The sequence below is a fragment of the Tiliqua scincoides genome, chromosome 2, assembly GCF_035046505.1.
Source record: "Tiliqua scincoides isolate rTilSci1 chromosome 2, rTilSci1.hap2, whole genome shotgun sequence".
NCBI classification, from domain to species: Eukaryota; Metazoa; Chordata; class Lepidosauria; order Squamata; family Scincidae; genus Tiliqua; species Tiliqua scincoides.
Window position 1 is genome coordinate 150,942,054 of NC_089822.1, and position 22,110 is coordinate 150,964,163.

At 45.7% G+C, this 22,110-nt stretch overlaps 1 protein-coding gene across 1 annotated transcript in view; it reads right to left on the reverse strand.

Annotated features, from left to right (window-relative positions):
• Positions 1–5,167: 5,167 nt before the first annotated feature.
• The window catches only part of SLC26A11 (solute carrier family 26 member 11), a 31,517-nt gene continuing 14,574 nt past the window's right edge, over positions 5,168–22,110 (reverse strand). Inside the window, exons 8-17 of the mRNA XM_066616469.1 lie at positions 20,297–20,369; positions 18,128–18,178; positions 17,707–17,767; positions 15,742–15,797; positions 15,079–15,219; positions 13,220–13,347; positions 11,243–11,342; positions 9,777–9,910; positions 9,268–9,340; positions 5,168–7,508 (exon numbers count right to left, since the gene is read on the reverse strand). Of these exons, the coding sequence (XP_066472566.1) occupies positions 7,417–7,508; positions 9,268–9,340; positions 9,777–9,910; positions 11,243–11,342; positions 13,220–13,347; positions 15,079–15,219; positions 15,742–15,797; positions 17,707–17,767; positions 18,128–18,178; positions 20,297–20,369 (909 nt within the window). The 3' untranslated portion in view covers positions 5,168–7,416. The remainder of the gene's footprint in view (positions 7,509–9,267; positions 9,341–9,776; positions 9,911–11,242; positions 11,343–13,219; positions 13,348–15,078; positions 15,220–15,741; positions 15,798–17,706; positions 17,768–18,127; positions 18,179–20,296; positions 20,370–22,110) is intronic.

The following is a 22,110-nucleotide window of genomic DNA, read 5'->3' on the forward strand; positions in this document are numbered from 1 at the left end:
TGTCCTTAGTTCCTTGACTCTACTACATCTAAGCTGATGCATGGGTACACAGTATGAGAGCCAAGTTATGGAGGCGTTGTTGCTAAGCCCACACTAGATCCTACCATGGCATACCCTGCCCAATACCTGATGGTGCATTAGTTGCTATCATTGTCACTAGGACTTGGGGTTCAGTGGATGGGCCACCCCTACATGTACATGACCAATAATGCAATCCTATTTATGTCAGAAGTAAATCTCATTGAATTTAATAGGACTTACTCCCAGCAACTCTGTATGGTTGGCATCCAGTCTCGGAAGACTATGGTATCGCATTCTGAATAGTGGTTCTGGAACAGTGTCCTCTCCAGTGCACGAAGCCTGGGTAAAGTAGGTATGGAGGATAGGCTGTTACCCATGCAGCAAATCTCCCCTCTCCACGTCGCTGAAATGGTTCAATGGAAGCGTGACTGTGTTCAGCCATGAACTGCCTCAGGGACTCCGGCTCTGGATTTTGCCTTGAGGTTGACTCCTGAAGCCTTTTCCATAACTGGATGTAGCCACAAGGCAGTGGAGGTTTGGGATCAGAGTTTTCCTTCTCTCAGATGAGCTGCCTTCCCATGCTAACGAATCCTGTCTACCTGGTGGGTGGCTGTTTAGTCGCCTCTTACAACAAGTACAGCCAAACTGAGGGCCTATTCTTATCCCCCAGTCCCCAGAGGTGATATATCCCCCAGCCCCCAGCAACTGATATCCTCCAGCCCCCAGCTGGGACTGGTCCAGCCCCCAGCAACTCTGTATAGGATTCACATATTCTTCCAGTCCCTTCCCCTCCTTCTCTCAGTTCCCTAGTGTGTTTTAAGACTGAGCCCCTCCAGGCAGTAGCCTGCCTTCTATTGTAAAGCACCATGCAGACTGATTATCATACTAAATAATTGCAACAACTTTTACTCTAAAATACTTTATTTGATGTAAGGATATGACACCTATGTCTCTTTGATCCTATATGATTCTTGCATTTCTTTGCGATGTAGAGTCCCCCTTAAACTTTTGATGTCTGGATCTCATCTTGGTGACAGGTCTCTGCCCTTTTGGTTTAAGAAGCATGTTGTAAAATTCTGCCTGGGAATAGTTATCAAGGCAGAGTTACTCCCTCTTTCTTTTAGTACTAGAACTGGGGAGTAACCAGTTGGGTTAACATATCTGTATGAGCTCAAGGACAGACTGTTAAGTTGTTTGATTAACAAATCATTGTCAGCTGGCTCTTTTGAAGCTGGGACAAGAGACAGAATTATGAGTTCTACAAGTCATCTGGATTCAGCAAAATGTATTATGGCAGCCTAAGGGTGATTAGTTCAAATTAGTTTACAAGAAGCCCCTTGGGAACTGACAAATTGCCTTCCATTGGTAAGAGAAGCAAGATTCAGTTATGCTGGTGAAGGCAGTGGTGTTGCTAGGGAAGTGTGGACTGCACAGGGTGAACCACTCAGTAGGGATGACATCACTACTGGACAAAACTGTGAAAATCTTAGTATTTTTGAAAAATACAATCAGGTTATACATCATTAGATGCATAATTTAATGCAGAATGCAACGAAACAAACCGTGTTTAAATGTCTGTATTCTATCAAAGATTGCAGACAAATAACCAGAAAAGGAAAACACAACTGCCTTATGTAACAAAAAGTGGATTTTTATTAATTCAAAACTGATTGTTCTGGGGGCCAATAAGGTGTTATTATGACAGCAGGGAACCAATAAGGTGTTAGTATGAGTCAGTTCTCACTTCCATGGATAAGAGTTTAATACTATTATTCTTGTTTTTCTGAGCCTCCCAGATCCATATGGACCCCCTATTTGTAGCCTTGCTGGCAAAGAAAGTTTAAGTTTCCACCAATGTAGTTCTCTTGTGAAATCTCAGCATGAGAGAGGAGATGCATCCATTTCTTTTTTGGCCTCATACCAGAGGCCTGGATCCTGAAAAGAATGCAGATCAGTTACCATGACTACCAAACCAAGGGAGAGGCTAGCTAACACAAGAGGGAGATTAACTCAATGCTGTTTCTTTAAAAAGCCTCTCGCAACAGTGGAAACTGCATAAAAGAAAGTGGAAATGGACTCAGGGAAACAGTAGGTAAAAATTAAGGCATTGGCACAAGTGAGCAATACTGCAAATCACCAGCAGACGGCAAAATTCTGCAAACAGAAAACGTTCTTTACATGCTTCAAATGCAGAGAACCCTTCTAAGAACATAGTTACACCAGTTACTACAGTATGGGATCTAGGAATAGTTGAACCACAAGCCATGCAACTCCTGGAATACAGTCAAAGCTGCATAGGGCTTACGCAGGCAGAGAATGTTAGCTCAGGCATGAAGCACATAGACCTGAAGTGTTAAGGAAGGGATAGAATCCAGCAAAGTAGAGATTGAAGGTGGGTCCGACTCCACCGTAGAATCTCTGTGGGTTAAATTACCAGGCTTGTGCAGCGATGTAATACTGGGGGCGTGCTATCGTCCTCCAGACCAGAAATCTGATGGGGACCTTGAAATGAGGAAACAGATCAGGGAGGTGACAAGGAGGGACAGGGTTGTAATCATGGGGGACTTCAATTATCTTCATATTGACTGGGTCAATTTGTGTTCTGGTCACGATAAGGAAACCGGATTTCTTGACGTGCTAAATGACTGTGGCTTAGATCAGCTAGTCACGGAGCCCACCAGAGGACAGGTGACTCTGGATTTAATTTTGTGCGGTACGCAGGACCTGGTTAGAGATGTCAATGTTACAGAGCCATTGGGGAACAGTGATCATGCTGCGATCCGTTTTGACGTGCACGTTGGGGGAAGAATACCAGGCAAATCTCTAACAAAAACCCTTGACTTCCGACGGGCGGACTTCCCTCAAATGAGGAGGCTGGTTAGAAGGAGGTTGAAAGGGAGGGTAAAAAGAGTCCAGTCTCTCCAGAGTGCATGGAGGCTGCTTAAAACAACAGTAATAGAGGCCCAGCAGAGGTGTATACCGCAAAGAAAGAAGGGTTCCACTAAATCCAGGAGGGTGCCCGCATGGCTAACCAGCCAAGTTAGAGAGGCTGTGAAGGGCAAGGAAGCTTCCTTCCGCAAATGGAAGTCTTGCCCTAATGAAGAGAATAAAAAGGAACATAAACTGTGGCAAAAGAAATGTAAGAAGGTGATAGGGGAGGCCAAGCGAGACTATGAGGAACGCATGGCCAGCAACATTAAGGGGAATAATAAAAGCTTCTTCAAATATGTTAGAAGCAGGAAAACCGCCAGAGAAGCGGTTGGCCCTCTGGATGGTGAGGGAGGGAAAGGGGAGATAAAAGGAGACTTAGAGATGGCAGAGAAATTAAATGAGTTCTTTGCATCTGTCTTCACGGCAGAAGACCTCGGGCAGATACCGCTGCCCGAACGGCCCCCTCCTAACCGAGGAGTTAAGTCAGATAGAGGTTAAAAGAGAAGATGTTTCAGACCTCATTGATAAATTAAAGATCAATAAGTCACCGGGCCCTGATGGCATACACCCAAGGGTTATTAAGGAATTGAAGAATGAAGTTGCAGATCTCTTGACTAAGGTATGCAACTTGTCCCTCAAAACGGCCACAGTGCCAGAAGATTGGAGGATAGCAAATGTCACGCCTATTTTTAAAAAGGGAAAGAGGGGGGACCCGGGAAACTATAGGCCGGTCAGCCTAACATCCATACCAGGTAAGATGGTGGAATGCCTCATCAAAGATAGGATCACAAAACACATAGACGAACAGGCCTTGCTGAGGGAGAGTCAGCATGGCTTCTGTAAGGGTAAGTCTTGCCTCACAAACCTTATAGAATTCTTTGAAAAGGTCAACAGGCATGTGGATGCGGGAGAACCCGTGGACATTATATATCTGGACTTTCAGAAGGCGTTTGACACGGTCCCTCACCAAAGGCTACTGAAAAAACTCCACAGTCAGGGAATTAGAGGACAGGTCCTCTCGTGGATTGAGAACTGGTTGGAGGCCAGGAAGCAGAGAGTGGGTGTCAATGGGCAATTTTCACAATGGAGAGAGGTGAAAAGCGGTGTGCCCCAAGGATCTGTCCTGGGACCGGTGCTTTTCAACCTCTTCATAAATGACCTGGAGACAGGGTTGAGCAGTGAAGTGGCTAAGTTTGCAGACGACACCAAACTTTTCCGAGTGGTAAAGACCAGAAGTGATTGTGAGGAGCTCCAGAAGGATCTCTCCAGACTGGCAGAATGGGCAGCAAAATGGCAGATGCGCTTCAATGTCAGTAAGTGTAAAGTCATGCACATTGGGGCAAAAAATCAAAACTTTAGATATAGGCTGATGGGTTCTGAGCTGTCTGTGACAGATCAGGAGAGAGATCTTGGGGTGGTGGTGGACAGGTCGATGAAAGTGTCGACCCAATGTGCGGTGGCAGTGAAGAAGGCCAATTCTATGCTTGGGATCATTAGGAAGGGTATTGAGAACAAAACGGTTAGTATTATAATGCCGTTGTACAAATCGATGGTAAGGCCACACCTGGAGTATTGTGTCCAGTTCTGGTCGCCGCATCTCAAAAAAGACATAGTGGAAATGGAAAAGGTGCAAAAGAGAGCAACTAAGATGATTACGGGGCTGGGGCACCTTCCTTATGAGGAAAGGCTACGGCATTTGGGCCTCTTCAGCCTAGAAAAGAGACGCTTGAGGGGGGACATGATTGAGACATACAAAATTATGCAGGGGATGGACAGAGTGGATAGGGAGATGCTCTTTACACTCTCACATAATACCAGAACCAGGGGACATCCACTAAAATTGAGTGTTGGGCGGGTTAGGACAGACAAAAGAAAATATTTCTTTACTCAGCGCGTGGTCGGTCTGTGGAACTCCTTGCCACAGGATGTGGTGCTGGCGTCTAGCCTAGACGCCTTTAAAAGGGGATTGGACGAGTTTCTGGAGGAAAAATCCATTATGGGGTACAAGCGATGATGTGTATGCGCAACCTCCTGATTTTAGGAATGGGTTAAGTCAGAATGCCAGATGTAGGGGAGAGCACCAGGATGAGGTCTCTTGTTATCTGGTGTGCTCCCTGGGGCATTTGGTGGGCCGCTGTGAGATACAGGAAGCTGGACTAGATGGGCCTATGGCCTGATCCAGTGGGGCTGTTCTTATGTTCTAAGTGTTACTCTCGGTCTGTCACTCTCCTATCCAATGATGAAGTTCCTTCAATAAGGTATTTCCTTTCTTTATTACCACAAGACTGGCAGCAGTAGCTTAGCTAGAGCAGTACAAAATGGTAAGTAGTGCAGACTCCCAAAGGCAAGTATAACTCACCCTTAGTGCCATTCAAGCAGAATGGCAGCCACAGCTGTTGCTGCCTAAATGGCTCAGTGGACTGGGCGCAGCAGATGGAACGCTGGATGCAGCACTACTCTGAGCTGTATTCCAGAGAAAATGTAGTTACCAAAGAAGCGCTGAACAACATTGAGTGCCTGCCTGTGTTGGAGGAGCTTGACAGTGAACCAACCCTAGAAGAACTTCAAGTGGCCCTGGACTCCCTTGCCTCTGGTGAGGCTCCTGGGAAAGACAGCATCCCTGCTGAGGTCCTAAAGTGCTGCAAAGAGATCATCACCACTGAGCTGCATGAAATCCTCTGTCTCTGCTGGAGAGAAGGTGGAGTACCTCAGGACATGAGGGATGCAAACATCCTCACACTATATAAGGACAAAGGCAACAGGGGCGACTGCAATAACTACTGCGGCATCTCTCTCCCTAGCGTTGTAGGAAAGCTGTTTGCCCGAGTTGCACTAAAGAAGCTCCAGGTACTTGCAGAGAGCATCTATCCAGAATCTCAGTGCGGATTCCAAGCCAGCAGGTCCACCTCTGATATGGTATTCTCCCTTAGACAGCTGCAGGAGAAATGCAGGGAACAACGACAGCCACTCTTTGTAGCCTGCATAGATCTCATAAAGGCTTTCGACCTGGTCAGCAGAGACGGCCTCTTCAAGATTCTCCCCAAGATTGGATGTCCACCCAGGCTCCTCAGCATCATCAGGTCTTTCCACGAGGATTTGATCCTCAAATCAAGCAGATTACACAACTGAAGAGCATTGCCCAGTGAAGAGGTCTAAGCCAGGGGTGTCAAACTCATTTCATACAGAGGGACACATAGCATTCATGATGCCTGCTGAGGGCCAGAAGTGATGTCATTAAACAGGTCATAACCAAAAATAAACACTTTTTTCTCACTTAGGAACTCACTAGCTGCAAATAACAAAAGAGAAAATATATGACTCTTGATCATACAGATTGAGACTAATTATTCACATGGGTTCTGTTCCAAGCACTCATGTGGATAAAAAAAATGCACTATAGCAAATCAATTTTAAAAACAAAGTTTCTTTGCTCCAGTAATTGAAAAACAGCCTTGGTGACTCTAAGGTAAGAGTCATTAAGAAGAGTCATGACTCTTCTGACTTTAAGGTAAGAGTCATTAAGAAGACAGTCCATCAGCACTTCACTCAGCCCCTGCCTTCAGCAATGCAAAATGATCCCTTTCTTTCACATGCTGGGGGAAGGGAGGGGTCCAAAGGAGAGAGAAGGATTGATGGATTGTTAGCCTGCTGCCCCCTCTTCTCTCTCATTAAGGAAGCTGTTGTTAAAGAACTGTTCAGTTTTTAAAACTGATTTTAAAGGAATGCATTTTCCCCCTTCTCCAGGGATCAGCACATTCCTTCTCATTTGTAGGGGCCATTGTGTTGAGTCAAATCTGTGTATAAAAAAATACATGTATAAATAGGCTGAACCTGTATTTCAAAATATGGGAGAGCCCAATTTTCATGTGGGCTGCCCTTTCAGCTGAAAACCTGAGGGTCCTATAAAAACTTCTGTGGACTGCATCTGGCCCCTGGGCTTTATGTTTGACACCCCTGGTCTAAGCGATTCACACACATTCACAACATCACAAAAGCCTTACTTCCATCAATAAGGTTTTTTTTTTCTTTTTAAATAAACATGATTTATTCTCTTCATTCCCTTTTCAGGTTAGTGTTCCCTTAAACATGTCACTGGAGTGCAAATAATGTTAGAAGTAAGTTATAGGTCCCCAAGAGTATCCACTGCCCTTCCAACCAAAGGCACAGACAACCCAGAGCAAATTCCATTTTCTCAGCATCTGGAAACACTGGTTGACTTTTGTGCTAATTGCACCTTCATTTCTTTATGTCTGAGGTAAAAAAAGACTCATCTTTCATGTTGACCAGTTCCAGCATGTAAGCAACTTCTGGATTCCAGATGCAAGTTCATAAAGTACACACAAATATGGGTCAACTCAGCAGACTATCTGTAACCATGGTCCATGCACCATAGTATTGCCCAAAGCCAAAACAAGTTTGGGAAACCTCTGTTATTTCAACACCAATATGAATGGCTCTGCATCCTCACTGAATGATCCCAGATGGTAGTAAAGCGTCACTGCTATCATCAAACAAGGCCTCATTAGGACGGTGCAATTCCTCTTTAAGACTCTTCACTAGAGGAGGATCCATGAGAAAAAACACAGAATATGTTAAAATTGATTCAGTAGAAGTCTCTTGCCAACTCATGGACAACTACAAGAATTATGACAGGAGTATACTAAAGTAGTTCAGAAAAACGATAGTTGGTACATCTAGTGACTTTCAATTAACAGTTTGAAGCAAATTGATTTAAACTTTTATGTCATCATGCTCCCTTACCCAATCCCAACTACTCCAAGGCTACCCAGTGAGTTTCAAGGTTGAACAGGAATCTGGATCCCCTCTATCCATTCCTAATCTAAAAACTACTGCACTCTATTGCATTTGGATATACACACAGTAAAGTGACAACACAGTGCTACACAGGAAATGTCAATTAATTTAGAACACTGGTACCCAACCTCTGGGGACCACAGGTAGTCCGTGAGACCCTGATAAGTGGTCCATGAAGTCTTAGGAATAAAAAGATTGCCTTTGATCACTTCCAGCATGCTCCACTATGGACCACCAGTGAGGGTAGAGAATGAACTGCCAGCACCCAGCAACAAAAGTAGCAACCCAGATTTTCACTATAAATAGTACATCTAATAAATCTCTATCACAAATTTAATTGTATTTTTTGTGTGACAAGGTGGGGGTTACATGCAGGATTCATGAGAGGGGGTAATTTGTACCTGGGCCTAGGGTCAAAAAGGGGGCCAAGGAGGACCCCCAGAAATTTCCTGGGATCTCATCTTTTCCAATCTCACCCAGACTTGCGGCCCAAGAGGGATAGATGCTGGGTGTACAGCGGCTGAGGCTGCCACAAGCCATATGTGCTGGTTCAAGGAACTGCATACATGACACTCCTGAACACCATCAAATCTGGGAGGAAACTGGCCTGCTACAGTAGCTCTTTTGCTTGTGGATCTGCTTATCATGAAGGAGTGTACCAAGGACACAGCTGTGGAACTACAGCTGCTGGAGAAGTACATTCTGGTACACACAGGACACTTTCCATTCTATTGTGAGCCTAAATATGATAATCTAATTTTCTGCAATGATTTTCTATATTTAAAATTTTTTAGAGACTTAGGAGTGTATTTGGTTTCCTGTATTACTGTAGCTGCTGACACAGTGTGGGCAGGTTGACCTGGGCTATCTACTCAACTACTCTTCAAAGGAAGAGAAAGTTGCTTTGTGGAAAGCATATAATAATACACATTTCAGGTTTTCATGAGCCAAATCCCTCCAGTCAAGCAAAGACAATATAACATGGGAATCCCTTAGAGCAGAGACAAGACAAGGCTTGTGTCTGTTCTGAAAAGCCTGAATCTTCCCTTCTGGGATCACCAAAACCATCTCTCTCAACAATGTATTTGCACCCTAGCTGAAGGAGATGGCTTAAGACAGCAATAACCTGCCAGTTCTAATCGTGAATTCTAAAGTTCTCTCCAGTTGCGTGCCTGCCATAGACTGGGATGGGGCAAAAACTCCAGGCGCTGGGACCCTGCAGAAGCCTCTGAGACTCCCAACGGGGGCAGAAACTGTGCTTCCGGTTTGCTAGAAGCACAGTTTATAGCACCGGGAAACCACACAGAGGTTTCCCCTGCATGGGAGGAGGTCACGTGAGGCTCCATGAGCCTCTGGTAAGTAGAGGGGGTGGATTTCTGCCCGAGGGGGGCGGCAACAGCCCCGCACTTTGCCCCGGGTGTGGGGCTGCAGAGCTCCACGGCTGGTTCTCTCCTCTGAGAGATCACTGATCTTCTTCAGTTTCTTCCCAGTTTTACTCACCTGCATCTTCCAGTCTAGAGAAATAACAAAATCCTTCCAATTCAGCAGCCAACAAGACTTGAAGAACATGAGCCTGCAGGGAGGACAGACAAGGGGGACTTGATCGGTCACATTAGAACTTTCCCCTAATAATTCAGGGAACCCTTAAGAGACCTCAAAGGCCTGAAGCAGATGCCAAGAGGACCTTATGTGGATGGAGGAAGCCCTAGCTGAAGCACACATTTTGCAAGTCTTAAGATCTCAGGTACATCTCTTTACATCTCTGATTATGAGGATTGTGGGTAGCAGGACTGACAAAGATATCTGCTTTACATCTTAGGGAGCCCATTGGTAGACACAGGAGTATACAGTACTAGGTCTATGGGCTGACTCATAAAGACAGCCTTGTAGCTTAACTGGATGGGCATTATTCTAGAATCAGATTCTGGAGCTTCTCTTCTGTTTTTAAAGCATATAATTACCCAGTCACAATACATATTTGTTCCTCTCAGGTTGCAGCTCTCACTAACCTGCAAACTAATGAAGACCAGAGAGATTCTTCTGGACTGGAATTCCTGGAGCAGCTCAGACAGCCCCATCACCACAGTGTAATCGATGCTACTGACATGAGTGCAATCCAGGATGACACTACGTGATCGAGATGCTGAAGGCAGACAACATACATTCAGTAGGAATAATTGCCCTTTCCTAATCAAAGCCTTGCTGCTTTCAGTTTCTAACTCGAGAGTGCAACTTCCTAACCCCCTGGCCTCCCACTGGCAAATTCCAAGGGATCATGTGGAAGTCACTTCTAAGATTGCTCCATTCCTCTTCCCTGGCAGTGAACAGAGACAATATTAGTGCTCCTGAGCACCACCTGCAAATACGTACTCTTAAGAGCCTTCAATCAAGCTGCAAACAGGAGCACTATAAAAAAAAAGTGCCATGGCATGCTAATAGGTTCATGAACACCTTGAAGAGCTGGACCACAAGAGACTGTATAGCCCTGTGTTGTATGTGGAGACAGTTTGACTCAAATATGGTGTCAGTCTTAATCCCTAACGGAGTGTACACCCTCTCTAGGCACTGCACACTAGAGATCTTTGGCCAGGGGATATATTGGCATGGGTAGTGATTGCTTCCTGCTAGAGCAGGGGTTCCCAAACTTTGCAGTGCTGTGACCTGCCTTGTCCTCTGTGGTGAGTTGTGAAACTTCTGGTAATGCTTGAGATTTCTCTGCAGACCTCAGAAGCCTCAGTAAGCCACTTCCAGTTTTTAGAGGCAAATGAGAAATGGCTTTCAAAAACCGGAAGTGGCTTATGAATGCTTCTGAGTACCATTCTGAGGCCTGCAGAGTGTGTGCCGTACCAGGAGAGGCTTCTGGGTGCTTCAGTAAGTAATGGCTCTTACTTGGAGCCAAACCAGTACAAGGGCAGATGGGAGGGCCCAGATTGCAACCCACCAGTGCAGCGGTTGCCAAACTTGTGACCGTTGTGTACCAAAAAAGCGGTCACTGTTTGGACCACAGCTTACCATTCTACCTCCACACTGCATTCTTTCCCAGTAGATCTGCACACCAGGATGTCCTGGGCAGTCATGTCTATTGCCCGGCATCCCAGAAGGCTGTGCAATAGGACATCTGGGCAGAAGCCCAGATCTACTGGGAAAGAATGCGGTGTGGAGAAGGAAAGGTAAGCTCCACTCACGGAGCAGATCTGGCCCCTGAGCCAAGGTCTGGAAAGCCCTGCACCATTGGATTGCGACCCACAATTTGGAGCACTATGCTAGACTGCACCAAGCATTGGTAGCACTTCTTTATTTCAGAAATACTGGGGGTTAGGAATATTAGATCTCTGGAACAAAGACTTTCTCTCCAGGTCAGCACCCTGCAGTACTGCCCCAAAATGGTGTTTGGTTATTTTGTTCAGGGACTCTTACTTCAGGCCCAGTTCAATTCCTCACAGCCAACACCACAGGGATTTCCAGTCACAGTTACCTGATAGAGCATGTTTTTGCACAGTTTCCCGGATGAACTCGATAGCTGGAAAATAGAGACCACTAGCAGGCTGTAAGAGTAATGCTTCGTACTCTAAGACCTGCAAGAGGAGGTTAGAAGAGGGGGGGGAGAGATGAAGGAGCTCTGTTACTATCCAGTGACTTCCATTAGCTCTCTTTGGGCCCCCAAAGATTGCTGATTCTTACACTAAACATATGACTGTTCCCTGTATGAGAAACTGCATGAGACTGATGTGAGAGTAAAGGTTAATGTATCAAGAGACTGAGGTGCTAATCAGAATTTCCTTGGTCTGAATCTTGCCTCTGCCACGAACACACTAGTGGCAGGTCACTCCTCCTCAACCTCACTCTTCTGCTGCAATACAAAGATACCAAGGAAAATTGCGGACTTGATGTCAAGAACACACCAATATTTCTTGGTTATATGTGAATCTTGGATCTCTTTGAAACCTATCTTAAAAAACTTGCATTTCTTTGGTTCCTGGTTCTCATACTAGTGTCCAGCCTCTGTCTGTTTTAAGAAGACAAAAAGAAGCTGTAAAATTCAATCCTGGGAACAGCCTTATCAGAAAGAGGCTTACTCCCCAGCTGTTGACACCAGGGCAAAGAAATGGCCATCTGTCACCTTCAGGGACAAGGTGCTGGACCTCTGATTAACAAATCATTCCCATGTAGGTCTTTTGAAGCTGAGAGGGGGAATGCATTTGAGAAACAACTCACTATGATCCACCAAGAATAATCACATCATAAAAATTCTAGATTTTAGAATTCTAGATTAAACAATATTGAGTGTTTCGATAAATCTAAATTTTTATACTGATAAATATGATAACCTTTGTATTGATGATTATTGTATTTTTTTCAGTCGTTTTGATTGCTTTTTTTTTTTTTTGAATGATGCATTTTGTAATCTAGGGCCAATACCCTCATGTGTAACCTGTGTAGTACCAGCCCTAAGTATAACCCATTTTCCTTATCTGTATCTGTAATAAATAAATAAAATATTTTTTTAAAAAAATTCTAGATTTTGAGGGTCTCTTTGAAGGGTGATTGGTCTTTGGCAAACTGCTTCCCATTGACCAGAAAAGCAGGACCCAGTCATACCATTGGATGGCATCAAGATACTCCATACATGCTCCAGAGAGATGCCAACTATGTAAAGTTTTTAGGACCAGGACCAGCTTCGGTTTCTTTTTTACTTACTGTGGGGTGTTTCTTCCAAACAGTTATCCTATATTTGCTGCTATTCCTATTTCCCTTTCCCTATTATAAACTCTTATAATCTACCCTATTGAGTGGTACTTTCTGAACTGACAGCTCAGCTAAATCCAGGCCTAGATGACACAAAGCTATATCACTGTTTTCTGCAGAAATGAGGGAAGGAAAGAGTATGGGAGTTTAAGCACTCTTTCTGTCCACTCCGGAGGTGAAAGCCAAGAGCCCTCCTAGTTGTCTCTGACTGGGAGAACTGGCTGATAAAAGGGTGGTGGCTGCTCTACCAGGCGGGACTGTTTTGTCCTGTGTGTAGCTACTTTCAAACCAAGTTTGAAACTTCTGACAGGCTGCAGGTCCCCAGTGTAAAGGAATCTTCTCTCTCCCTCCCTCCCCCTCCCCCTCCCTCCCTAAAGAGGCTCCTTTCCAGAGTGTAGCAACACTTAGCTTACAGAGGTGTTGTAAGGACTACATCAAGATAAGCACTTTGCAAGCTCAGAAAGTGCTATACAAATGGCAAGTATTATTACAACTATTCTGCACTGTCCAAGGCAACTATTCACTGTTTCACACCCCAAAAGGACACAAGCAGGTTAAGTAGGAGATAGAGACAGAACAGAGTTTTTTTTCTGGTTTGTTCCTTGTAACCTTGGGTTACAAGGTTACAAAACCCTTACAAGGGTTTTCTTCTCAGTCTTTGCCATAGTTTGCACCCTCAGACTGAACTCATCAAAGTCAAACGTACCTTTATTTGTGGCCTGGCAATGGGGTAGAGTAAGACCAGACCTGAGACCAGCACCCCTGCCATGATGCCATACTGTACCTCCCAGAAACACAGGAAGAATGTTACGCACAGCGGGACCAGGTCCAGCCCTGCAAAAGAGAAATACGTAGAAGTCACTGCTTGCTGCAGCAAAACTGCTCCCACAGACATGGAAAATACGAGTAATGCCTTCTGTACTACAAAGATTTTACTAAGATTTTGTCCCTCACAAAAAGGCACACTGAAGGTCATCAAATGCAATGTTCACATTACACATATGTTCTGCAGCTTTTCCAGGCCAGCATCAATGCCAGAGTTCCCTCAAACTTCCGTTCACCTCTCATGCAATACCATTCGCCAAACCAGAACCCATCAGAGTGCACAATGGACAACTGCTGCTGTTGGAGGCTCTCCCTTCTAAACCATGAGATTAGGTGTGGCTCATTCTGCTCACTAAGCAATGGCTGTGTTGACGTTTCAAATTTGCTTGTTTCTGCAATTTGAAGTCAGATGCCTTATGGACAATTCCAACAGATCACTCTGAAAATGTCAACCAAATCACTTACTAATTTTAGCTAGATCAATAGACAGGGGGAAAAAACAAAACTTTGAGCTACCAGTGTCAGAGCGTTGGGATTTGCATTAACTTTCAGCACATTTAATGGAATTTCTGCTGATGAAAAACTAAGGGTACAATCCTAACTAATTTTCCAGCACTGGCATAGCGGTGCTAATGGGACGTGTGCTGCATCCTGCAGTTGGGCGGCAGTTGAGGCCTCCTCAACGCAAGGCAATGTTTGTTCCCCTACCTCGGAGCTGTACTGCCTTTATGTCAGTGCTGGAAAGTAGGTTAGGACTGCAGCCTAAGTGTGTTTCTTAAGACATAGTTCATAAATTATAGACTATATTAAGAAATGCACACATTGGTAGATGTTCCAATTATCCAGCAGATGGCACTGTTACAATTTATCTCTTCTATAACCAAGAGGTTTTGCGCATACTGTACTTTTTAAGCATGGAAGAGCCATTACAAACATTTAAAAAAAAATGATTACATGAATGCCTCCATGTGAAAACAAGGAAGGGGAACTCAAAATTTCCTAGATGCATCTAAGTAAGTAGATTCCTAAGCACTGTTGGCTCCTGTTCAAAGATTTAGCTCTCAAGTTGCATACATGAGTAAAGCCATACAAGACATTTGTTTCTGGAGGTGCTCATGTGATTGCTTAAAAAGACACTTATTCCTGAGTTCTGACAATATACTGAAAATGGTACAAAGTGTTCGCAGAATCCAAGAATCAATTCAGAACACCATGATTATGCAGAGTTCTAAAGCTCCAATTCTAATTCAGGAGTTGGTACTCTCTGGGAGACCAACACCATGACAAGGACAAACAGGAATAGCTGGCCACACTCCCCATGCCAATGGGCTCCCTGGTTACATCACACCCCTAGGCCCCCCTGCATTCAAGGTAAGTCTCTCCCCACCTGACCTCTGCAGATGGGTACTGGAGGCATCCGGCAAGAGCTTAAGTGGGTGCTGTGGCTGACCAGTGTGCTCCTATTAACCCTTCAAAGAGGACTAATGCCACCATTTTGTTGACCTGGGATTTGAGGAGATGGGGAGAAAGAAGAATAGTTCTCAGATTCCTGCAAATTATGCAGAGACCAACCCAGTAGGAGAGAAAAACTGCAGGGAAGGGGAAATAGACTGTCTTTCCCCCGACACTGAAATCATATTTCAAATACTTCTAAGTTAGTGACAATGTTCTCTGGGGAAGCAAGATGCCCAATTTTTCAGTTTTGGTAGAAACACTCATACTTTTCATTCATGCTCATACTTTTAACCCGCCATAAGGTGTGGAAGATCCGAGCATCAAACATAGGTGCCACTGCACAGATGATGACAGCTGCCAGTGCTGCTTTGGGAATGAAATAGAAGAGGGAGGTGAGGTAGGCTAGTGACAGCAATACCAGGACCCCTGTAGAGAGAATGAAGCAAGTTCAGTATGTAAACACTGCATGACTAACACCAAGACAGGAAAAGACTGTGTGATACAAGAGGCAGAGCTGAGCTAGATGGACAGGGCACATTATCATGCAGGAAAGGTAGAGGACTCAACTCCATTAGCCATATTACTACTAATTTATAATATCAGTTTTAATTCTTCCTCACTACCAGCCTGGCTTCCAAGTAAGTTAAAGTTTCTTGGTCCTAAATATCTACAGGCAGGGCCTTGGTATCAGCGAGGGATCCATTCTTGAACCCCTTGCAGATACCAAAAACTGTGGATACCAAAATGTAGCTATGCTCCAGTCACCTCCGGAAGCTTTCTGAAGCCCACAGAGGTCACTTTCATCTGCCCACGGCCTCTGTGGGCTTCAGAATCGCCTAAAAGGCCAAGAAAACACGACTTCTGGTATCCTTCCAGAAACCGGAAGTGATGTTTTTAATTCCTTCTAAGCCATTGGGAGACCAGGGGAAGCCCCGGAGGGAAGCCTACCTGTAAGGAGTCCTCCTGCAGGTGTGCACACACTGGTCTGAGCATTCAGTGCTGTCCTGGAACACAAAGAACCATGCCATTATGCAAACAGAAAGGAGCCTCCTTCCAAGAAATAAAAGCCATTCGCCTAAAGAAAACAAGGTTTTGCTAAGGTTTACCAAGAATTCAACATGCAGTGAAGTTGATAGAAATGTACTCTCTGCCTAGGTAGCAGCACCTCTGAGGAAAGAGACTCTCTGAAGAACACATTCTTTTCTGCTGCCAACAAGGGGGAAAGCCTGGTTGCAAGTCTCAAAGTAGACCTCAATCACTATCTGCTTCTTACAGCTCACACCAATTAATTTAGATTTCATTTTAAAATCTGTACCCACTTAAGCCAGCCTGATGGCATGCTGGTGTAAGTCATTTTGAGAACAATTACGTAAGTGTTTCTCAACCAGTCGTATGGGTACCATCAGTGATACTTGAGGTGGTGTCTGGTGGGACTCACAGGAGCCCTGCTGCCCATTAGCAAAACCAGGAACACAACACAACAAATTGTGGTAGGAGTCTCCATAGCATGCTTTTCCATGCTCGAAAAAGCCTTCTTATCCACCTTACTGGTGTCTGTCACATGGCATCTGACCTCCCAACCCAGAAGTAACTGGTAATGTCACTGCCAGTTAATCCCAGTTGTACTTGGAAAAGGTGGATCAAGTGAAGTGGTACAATGGAGGACAAACACTGAAAAACACTGAATTACATCAAAAATAAAAACAAAATAAAACCAAATTGTGAAGGCTAAAAGAATAAGCCCAAACAAATTAGCCACCACCATAAGAACATAAGAACAGCCCCACTGGATCAGGCCATAGGCCCATCCAGTCCAGCTTCCTGTATCTCACAGCGGCCCACCAAATGCCCCAGGGAGCACACCAGACAACAAGAGACCTCATCCTGGTGCCCTCCCCTACATCTGGCATTCTGACTTAACCCATTTCTAAATTCAGGAGGTTGCGCATACACATCATGGCTTGTACCCCATAATGGATTTTTCCTCCAGAAACTTGTCCAATCCCCTTTTAAAGGCGTCTAGGCTAGACGCCAGCACCACATCCTGTGGCAAGGAGTTCCACAGACCGACCACACGCTGAGTAAAGAAATATTTTCTTTTGTCTGTCCTAACCCGCCCAACACTCAATTTTAGTGGATGTCCCCTGGTTCTGGTATGGTATGGGGTGCCCCGGTATCCATGGGGGTTCTGTTGCAGAATTCCCCATAGATAGCAGAAACCACAGATATGTGGAACCACAGATACCTTGGGCCTTCAGGCAGTGAGGGGAGTTGTGCTCTCCTTACCTCCAGAGGCTCTTCTGAGCCCCACAGAGGCTGCGCGCATCTGCCCACAGAGTCTGCAAGGCTCAGAATGGCTGTTTAGGCCAAAAAAGGTCACTTTCAGTTTTATAAAAAAACTAAAAGTGACCTTTTCGCCTAAATGGCCATTCAGAGCTCCACAGAGGCTGCAGACGGATGCATGCGGCCTCGGTGGGGCTCAGAAGAACCTCTGGAGACGAGGGTAGCACAGCTCTCCTTGCCTCTGGAGGGTGCAGGAGTCGGGCGCGGGGCAAGGCGTTCCACAACTAATGAGTACAGGGTGCCCCCACATCTGTGGATAAGTGAAAAGATGGATATGGGATACAGGGGTCCCCCTGTATTCATTAGCTGTTAAAAAGGATTCAAACCTTTACATCTTTCATTGCATGCTTGTGGGGTAAAACGTGTAAAAAAAAGTACACATTTTCACAGTCGCTGTTGTGTTGTGCACACAAGAGGGTGGTTAAGGGATAATGAATCCATGGGAAAATAATTAAACCTGTGGGTGTGTCAGAGAGCTAGAAATGCTACAATTCCCAAGCCAGCACACTTGAAAGGTATGATATGGTTGGCATATGAAGATGAGGCTCCCTTCTAATGAGATTTACTCACCGGCCAAAACTACCTGTGACAGGGTAGGATGAGACAAAGGATCCCAGGAGGTTGGTGAAACCTGGAAGCAGAGCAGGAAGAAGAGTTAAAGAACAGAAATAGAATGACTCCTAGTTTCTTGTTTCAAAGAGAAGAAACTATTCGGAAAAGCAAGACAAGGGGGTAAGGACAGGGACAGTTTGATTCTTTAAAAATTTATTTTCTCACAGATCCCATCCCATCCACAGACCCCACCCATTTTAAGGCTCTTCCTCTCACATACTAATCTGAAATGCCTGCCAGAGCAGTTGCTCAGAAGTTGTTTTCTTATGTGAGCAGGTCTTTCACTTCTGACCTAGACTCATCCCTTCTATGGGCATCCATCAAATAAACCCAACCCTTTTCAGATTGTGGCATCAACTCATCCAGGCAACATTCTTACCCATAGCTAGCAGCTCCTGGTTGGGGTCAATTTGGTAGTTATTCTGGGACGCTAGAAAGAAAAGGGAAATTTTGACTCTAGTTAGATGACACATTCTGAAGTTCCCCCTGAGTATCCCACAAGATATTGCAGGCAGGAGGTTAGTATGAAACAATAGTAAACAAGGGACCTGTATCAGTCTACTCCAGTCTCCAATGAGCCTCTAGCCCTCCGGTGATTTGTTGGAGCCCACACTGGCCAGACGCAACTGCTCTCAGCGTGAGGGCAACTGTTTGACCTCTTACGTGAGCTGAGGGATGAGGGCTTCCTCCACTGCTTGTTGTTTCACGTCTGTGATGCAGTAGCAGCAGCAAAGGAAAGGCCAGCCTTGTTTGTGCAAGGCCTTTTATAGGCCTTGAGCTATTGCAAGACCATCATTCATTCATATAAGTTCATCTTTAATATATTCATTTATGTAAACCTATGTAAATTTATTCAAATTTTAAATGTAAATTAATTCTTTCCCCCCCCCCGGCCCCCGACACAGTGTCAAAGAGACGATGTGGCCCTCCTGCCAAAAACTTTGGACACCCCTGGTCTACTAGAACATGAACTACAGCTTTGTATCCTCTCTCCCCCCCCTCCCCAATTATTTATTTACAAATTTATATCCTGCTTTATTTCTCAAGTGGGCATTCAAAGACTATTCTACTCAGAGTTTCTCACTTGGCGACAATAATATTTCCCCCTTCCCTGGATATAGTAAAGAAACAAGCTCTTTTCTTCTTTCTTTGGTATAATGCAGGGGTCTCCAAACTTTTTGGCCAGAGGGCCGCATGAAATATCTGACGCAGTGCTGAGGGCCAGAAAAAAATTTAAATACAAAATTTAAATAAATTAGAGATGAACTTAGATGAATGAATAAATGAATGAGTGGGCTCATTCACTCAGCCTCTCCAACCCTCAGAACACCCTGCAGATGCAATCAGAGCACAGCTCTGTTCATGTTCAGCCAAGTGGGCCAGAGGCTTTCAGGGGACAGCTTTTCAGGCTGGTCGCGGGCCCAACAGAGGCGCGCTGCGGGCCGCATCTGGCCCCCGGGCAGGGGTTTGGAGACTCCTGGTATAATGGACTACTGCAAGGTTAAGAAAATCTTCCGCACTTCAACTTATGCATTAATGTATGTTCTTTAATGCATTATTCCAAAAAGAAACAGTAGTCCCCTTCCCATACACATGCAGTAGCACAGAGTTGCATCTACATGGTGTAATCCCACAGGGTTGATTGCGTGAGACCCATAATCTCATTCACGTGCTCGTGTCCATTTAGGTGCATGCCACTGTTCCATGGAGCAGCTCTCATGCAGTTGGGTGTGAAGGGGGCAATTGCTTCCCAGATAACAGGAAGGAAAACTATAGAACGTAGCATTGAAAAGGACCTTGGAAGTCATGTAGTCCTGCCCAGTGCAGGCAACTGTTGTTACAGCATTCCTGGCAGAGATCATCTAGCCTTTGTTTGAACGCTTCCAATGCCCAAAGGAACATAAGAAGAGCCTCGCTGGAAACAGGAAAACGGCCCATTTGGTCCAGCTTCCAGTTGCCTACCAGATGCGTCAGGGCCCAATCCTATCCGGTTTTCTGGTACAGTGCAGGTGCAGCTGTACCGATGGGCATGCACTGCATCCTCCTCAAGGTATGGGAACATTTGTTTCCTTATCTGCATTGCAATTGCACTGATACTGGAAAGTTGGATAGGATTGGGCCCTCAGGGAGCACAGAAGACAACAAGATACCTGCAACCTGTTGTCACTCCCTTGCATCTGGCACAAGGCAGACTGTTCCACTGCCAGACAGCTCTTATAGTAAGGACATTCTTTGTCACATCTAGTCTAAATCTACTTCCCTTCAGTTTCACATCACTGGTTCTAGTCCTGCCTTCAGAAGCCACAGAGAGCAATTCCTCCACTTCTTCTGTGCAACAAACAGATACTTAGAGAGAGTTACCATATCTAGAGATGCCAACTCCTGGGGGGAAAGAGCATTTTCACCCTCCCTCCTCCCAAACCGATTGTCCTCAACTGGAGGGAGCAAGCAGCCCTCATTCCACATTTTGTTAGCAGTCAGATGTATGCAGGAAGACACAGGTTCCTCACAATGCCTAGAGAAGCTGAAGTCCATACAGGTGCCTTACCAAATGCCTTGGCAATAGCAATCGTCTCTAGCAGTCCCATAAGAGGCACCACAGCCAAGCCAGCTCCCATTGCCTGTCATGGGGAAGAAAGAAAATCACTGCAGTGAGAACACTTTGAACTTCCTACACTGAAAATGAGCTTCCTACACTGGAAGGAACACCATTAAATAACACCATTAAAAATTCCTGCTGGATCAACCCAAAAGCCCAGCTAGTCAAGCATTTGGTTATCCACAGTGGCCCATCAATTTCCCCTGGGAAGTCCACAAGCAGAAGGGAAAGCCAGCGTTCCGTCTAAGGGCTCCCACACTGGTGCGCAGACCCCTTCAGTAGCTGTGCAGCACTGGGATGCCACCTCCAGACATTCAGCATTGTCGCCATCACATTATTGCTGAACTTTTGGGTTGCTGAACTCCATGCTGCACCAAACTTGGTTGGAAGGTGCACAGCTGCATACCTTACAGCAGTAGTTTTCACCTTTTTCAGCCTGGGACCCACTTCTGAGAATGACAATCTGTCTGGGACCCACCGGAAGTGATGTCATCAACCTGGAAGTGATGTCATGGCCGGAAGTGACATCATCAAACAGGAAGTGACATCACTCTGATGCCAGAACCAGAAGTGATGTCATCAAGCAGGAAGTGACATCACTGTTCTTACCTAGGAACTCAAACTGTAAATGACAAGAGAAAATATTCCAGCTCAGAAGCTTCTTACAGTTCTCCTCCCCTGCTACCATAGCTATCAAGTAAAAAGAATAAAAATAAAACATCTGGAACAAAATATTTGTGACATATGCTCAGTACTTACTTTCAGCCCATTTCACGTACAACCCTGAAGATAACCAAAATCATGGAAAAGGTCATCTAGTCTAACCCCCATTACACTACAACCCTGGAGAAGATCATTAAAATGCTCTCAGCCACATGCTCTGACCTCACTTTCAGTCAGTTTCACCTACAACCCCAAAGATCACCAAAATCATGGAACTGGAAGCTATGTAAAAGGTCATCTAGTCCAACCCCCTGTCTGTAGCTTCTCAGACATATTCTCAGTGCAGCAGAGATGGCCAAGGCACTTGGAGAGATGCATCATATCTGTTTGACTGCTTCTAATGGTGTGCATCAGAGAAATGTCAGGGAGTGGTGGAGCATCCCCCTCACTGCTCAAGGAGGAAGACAAGCATGCCCCACTGTTCCCCTCCCAGCTGCTAAAAGAAGTCAAACAGTGGGGTAGCTTCATTGGAAGGGAGTGCTTGCTTGTTGTGGCTGTGAGAGGTGAAAAGGTGGCAACAGTGACAGCACTCTCCTTCTCCTTTGCCAGGATGAGGTGGCCTATATGACTGCCTGGCCGGCAAGTTACAAGCACACGGGGGAGGGGACGCCATCCATTCCCATACCAGGCTTACCTCAGCAGCTCCACGCTGAAAAGAGGGCTGAAGAGAGGGAGGAGGGGGCAGGGGAGCAAACCTGCCATGTGGGGGGCAGTGCTGCAGTGGGGTCGACTTGGCAGAAGAGGGAGGGACAGGGGTGGGCTGGGGGGCTGCAAGGACTATCACCAGCAGCAGCAGGTGAGAGGCACCCTGGCACTTCTGGTAATGGAGTAGGGGAGCGTTCCCCCCAGCCTCCTCACCTGCCTGTGCCTGCCGCCGCCCGTGGAGCCCATGGGAGGCAAGAGGAAGCCTGGAGCGGAGCCCTGGAGTGGAGCCCACGGGAGGCGGCGGAGGCAGCGTTCGCACCTCTCCCTGGTCAAGGAAAGGTGCGGACACTGTTGCTGCCGCAGCCGCCACCTTTGGGGTCCACTCCTGGGTGCCC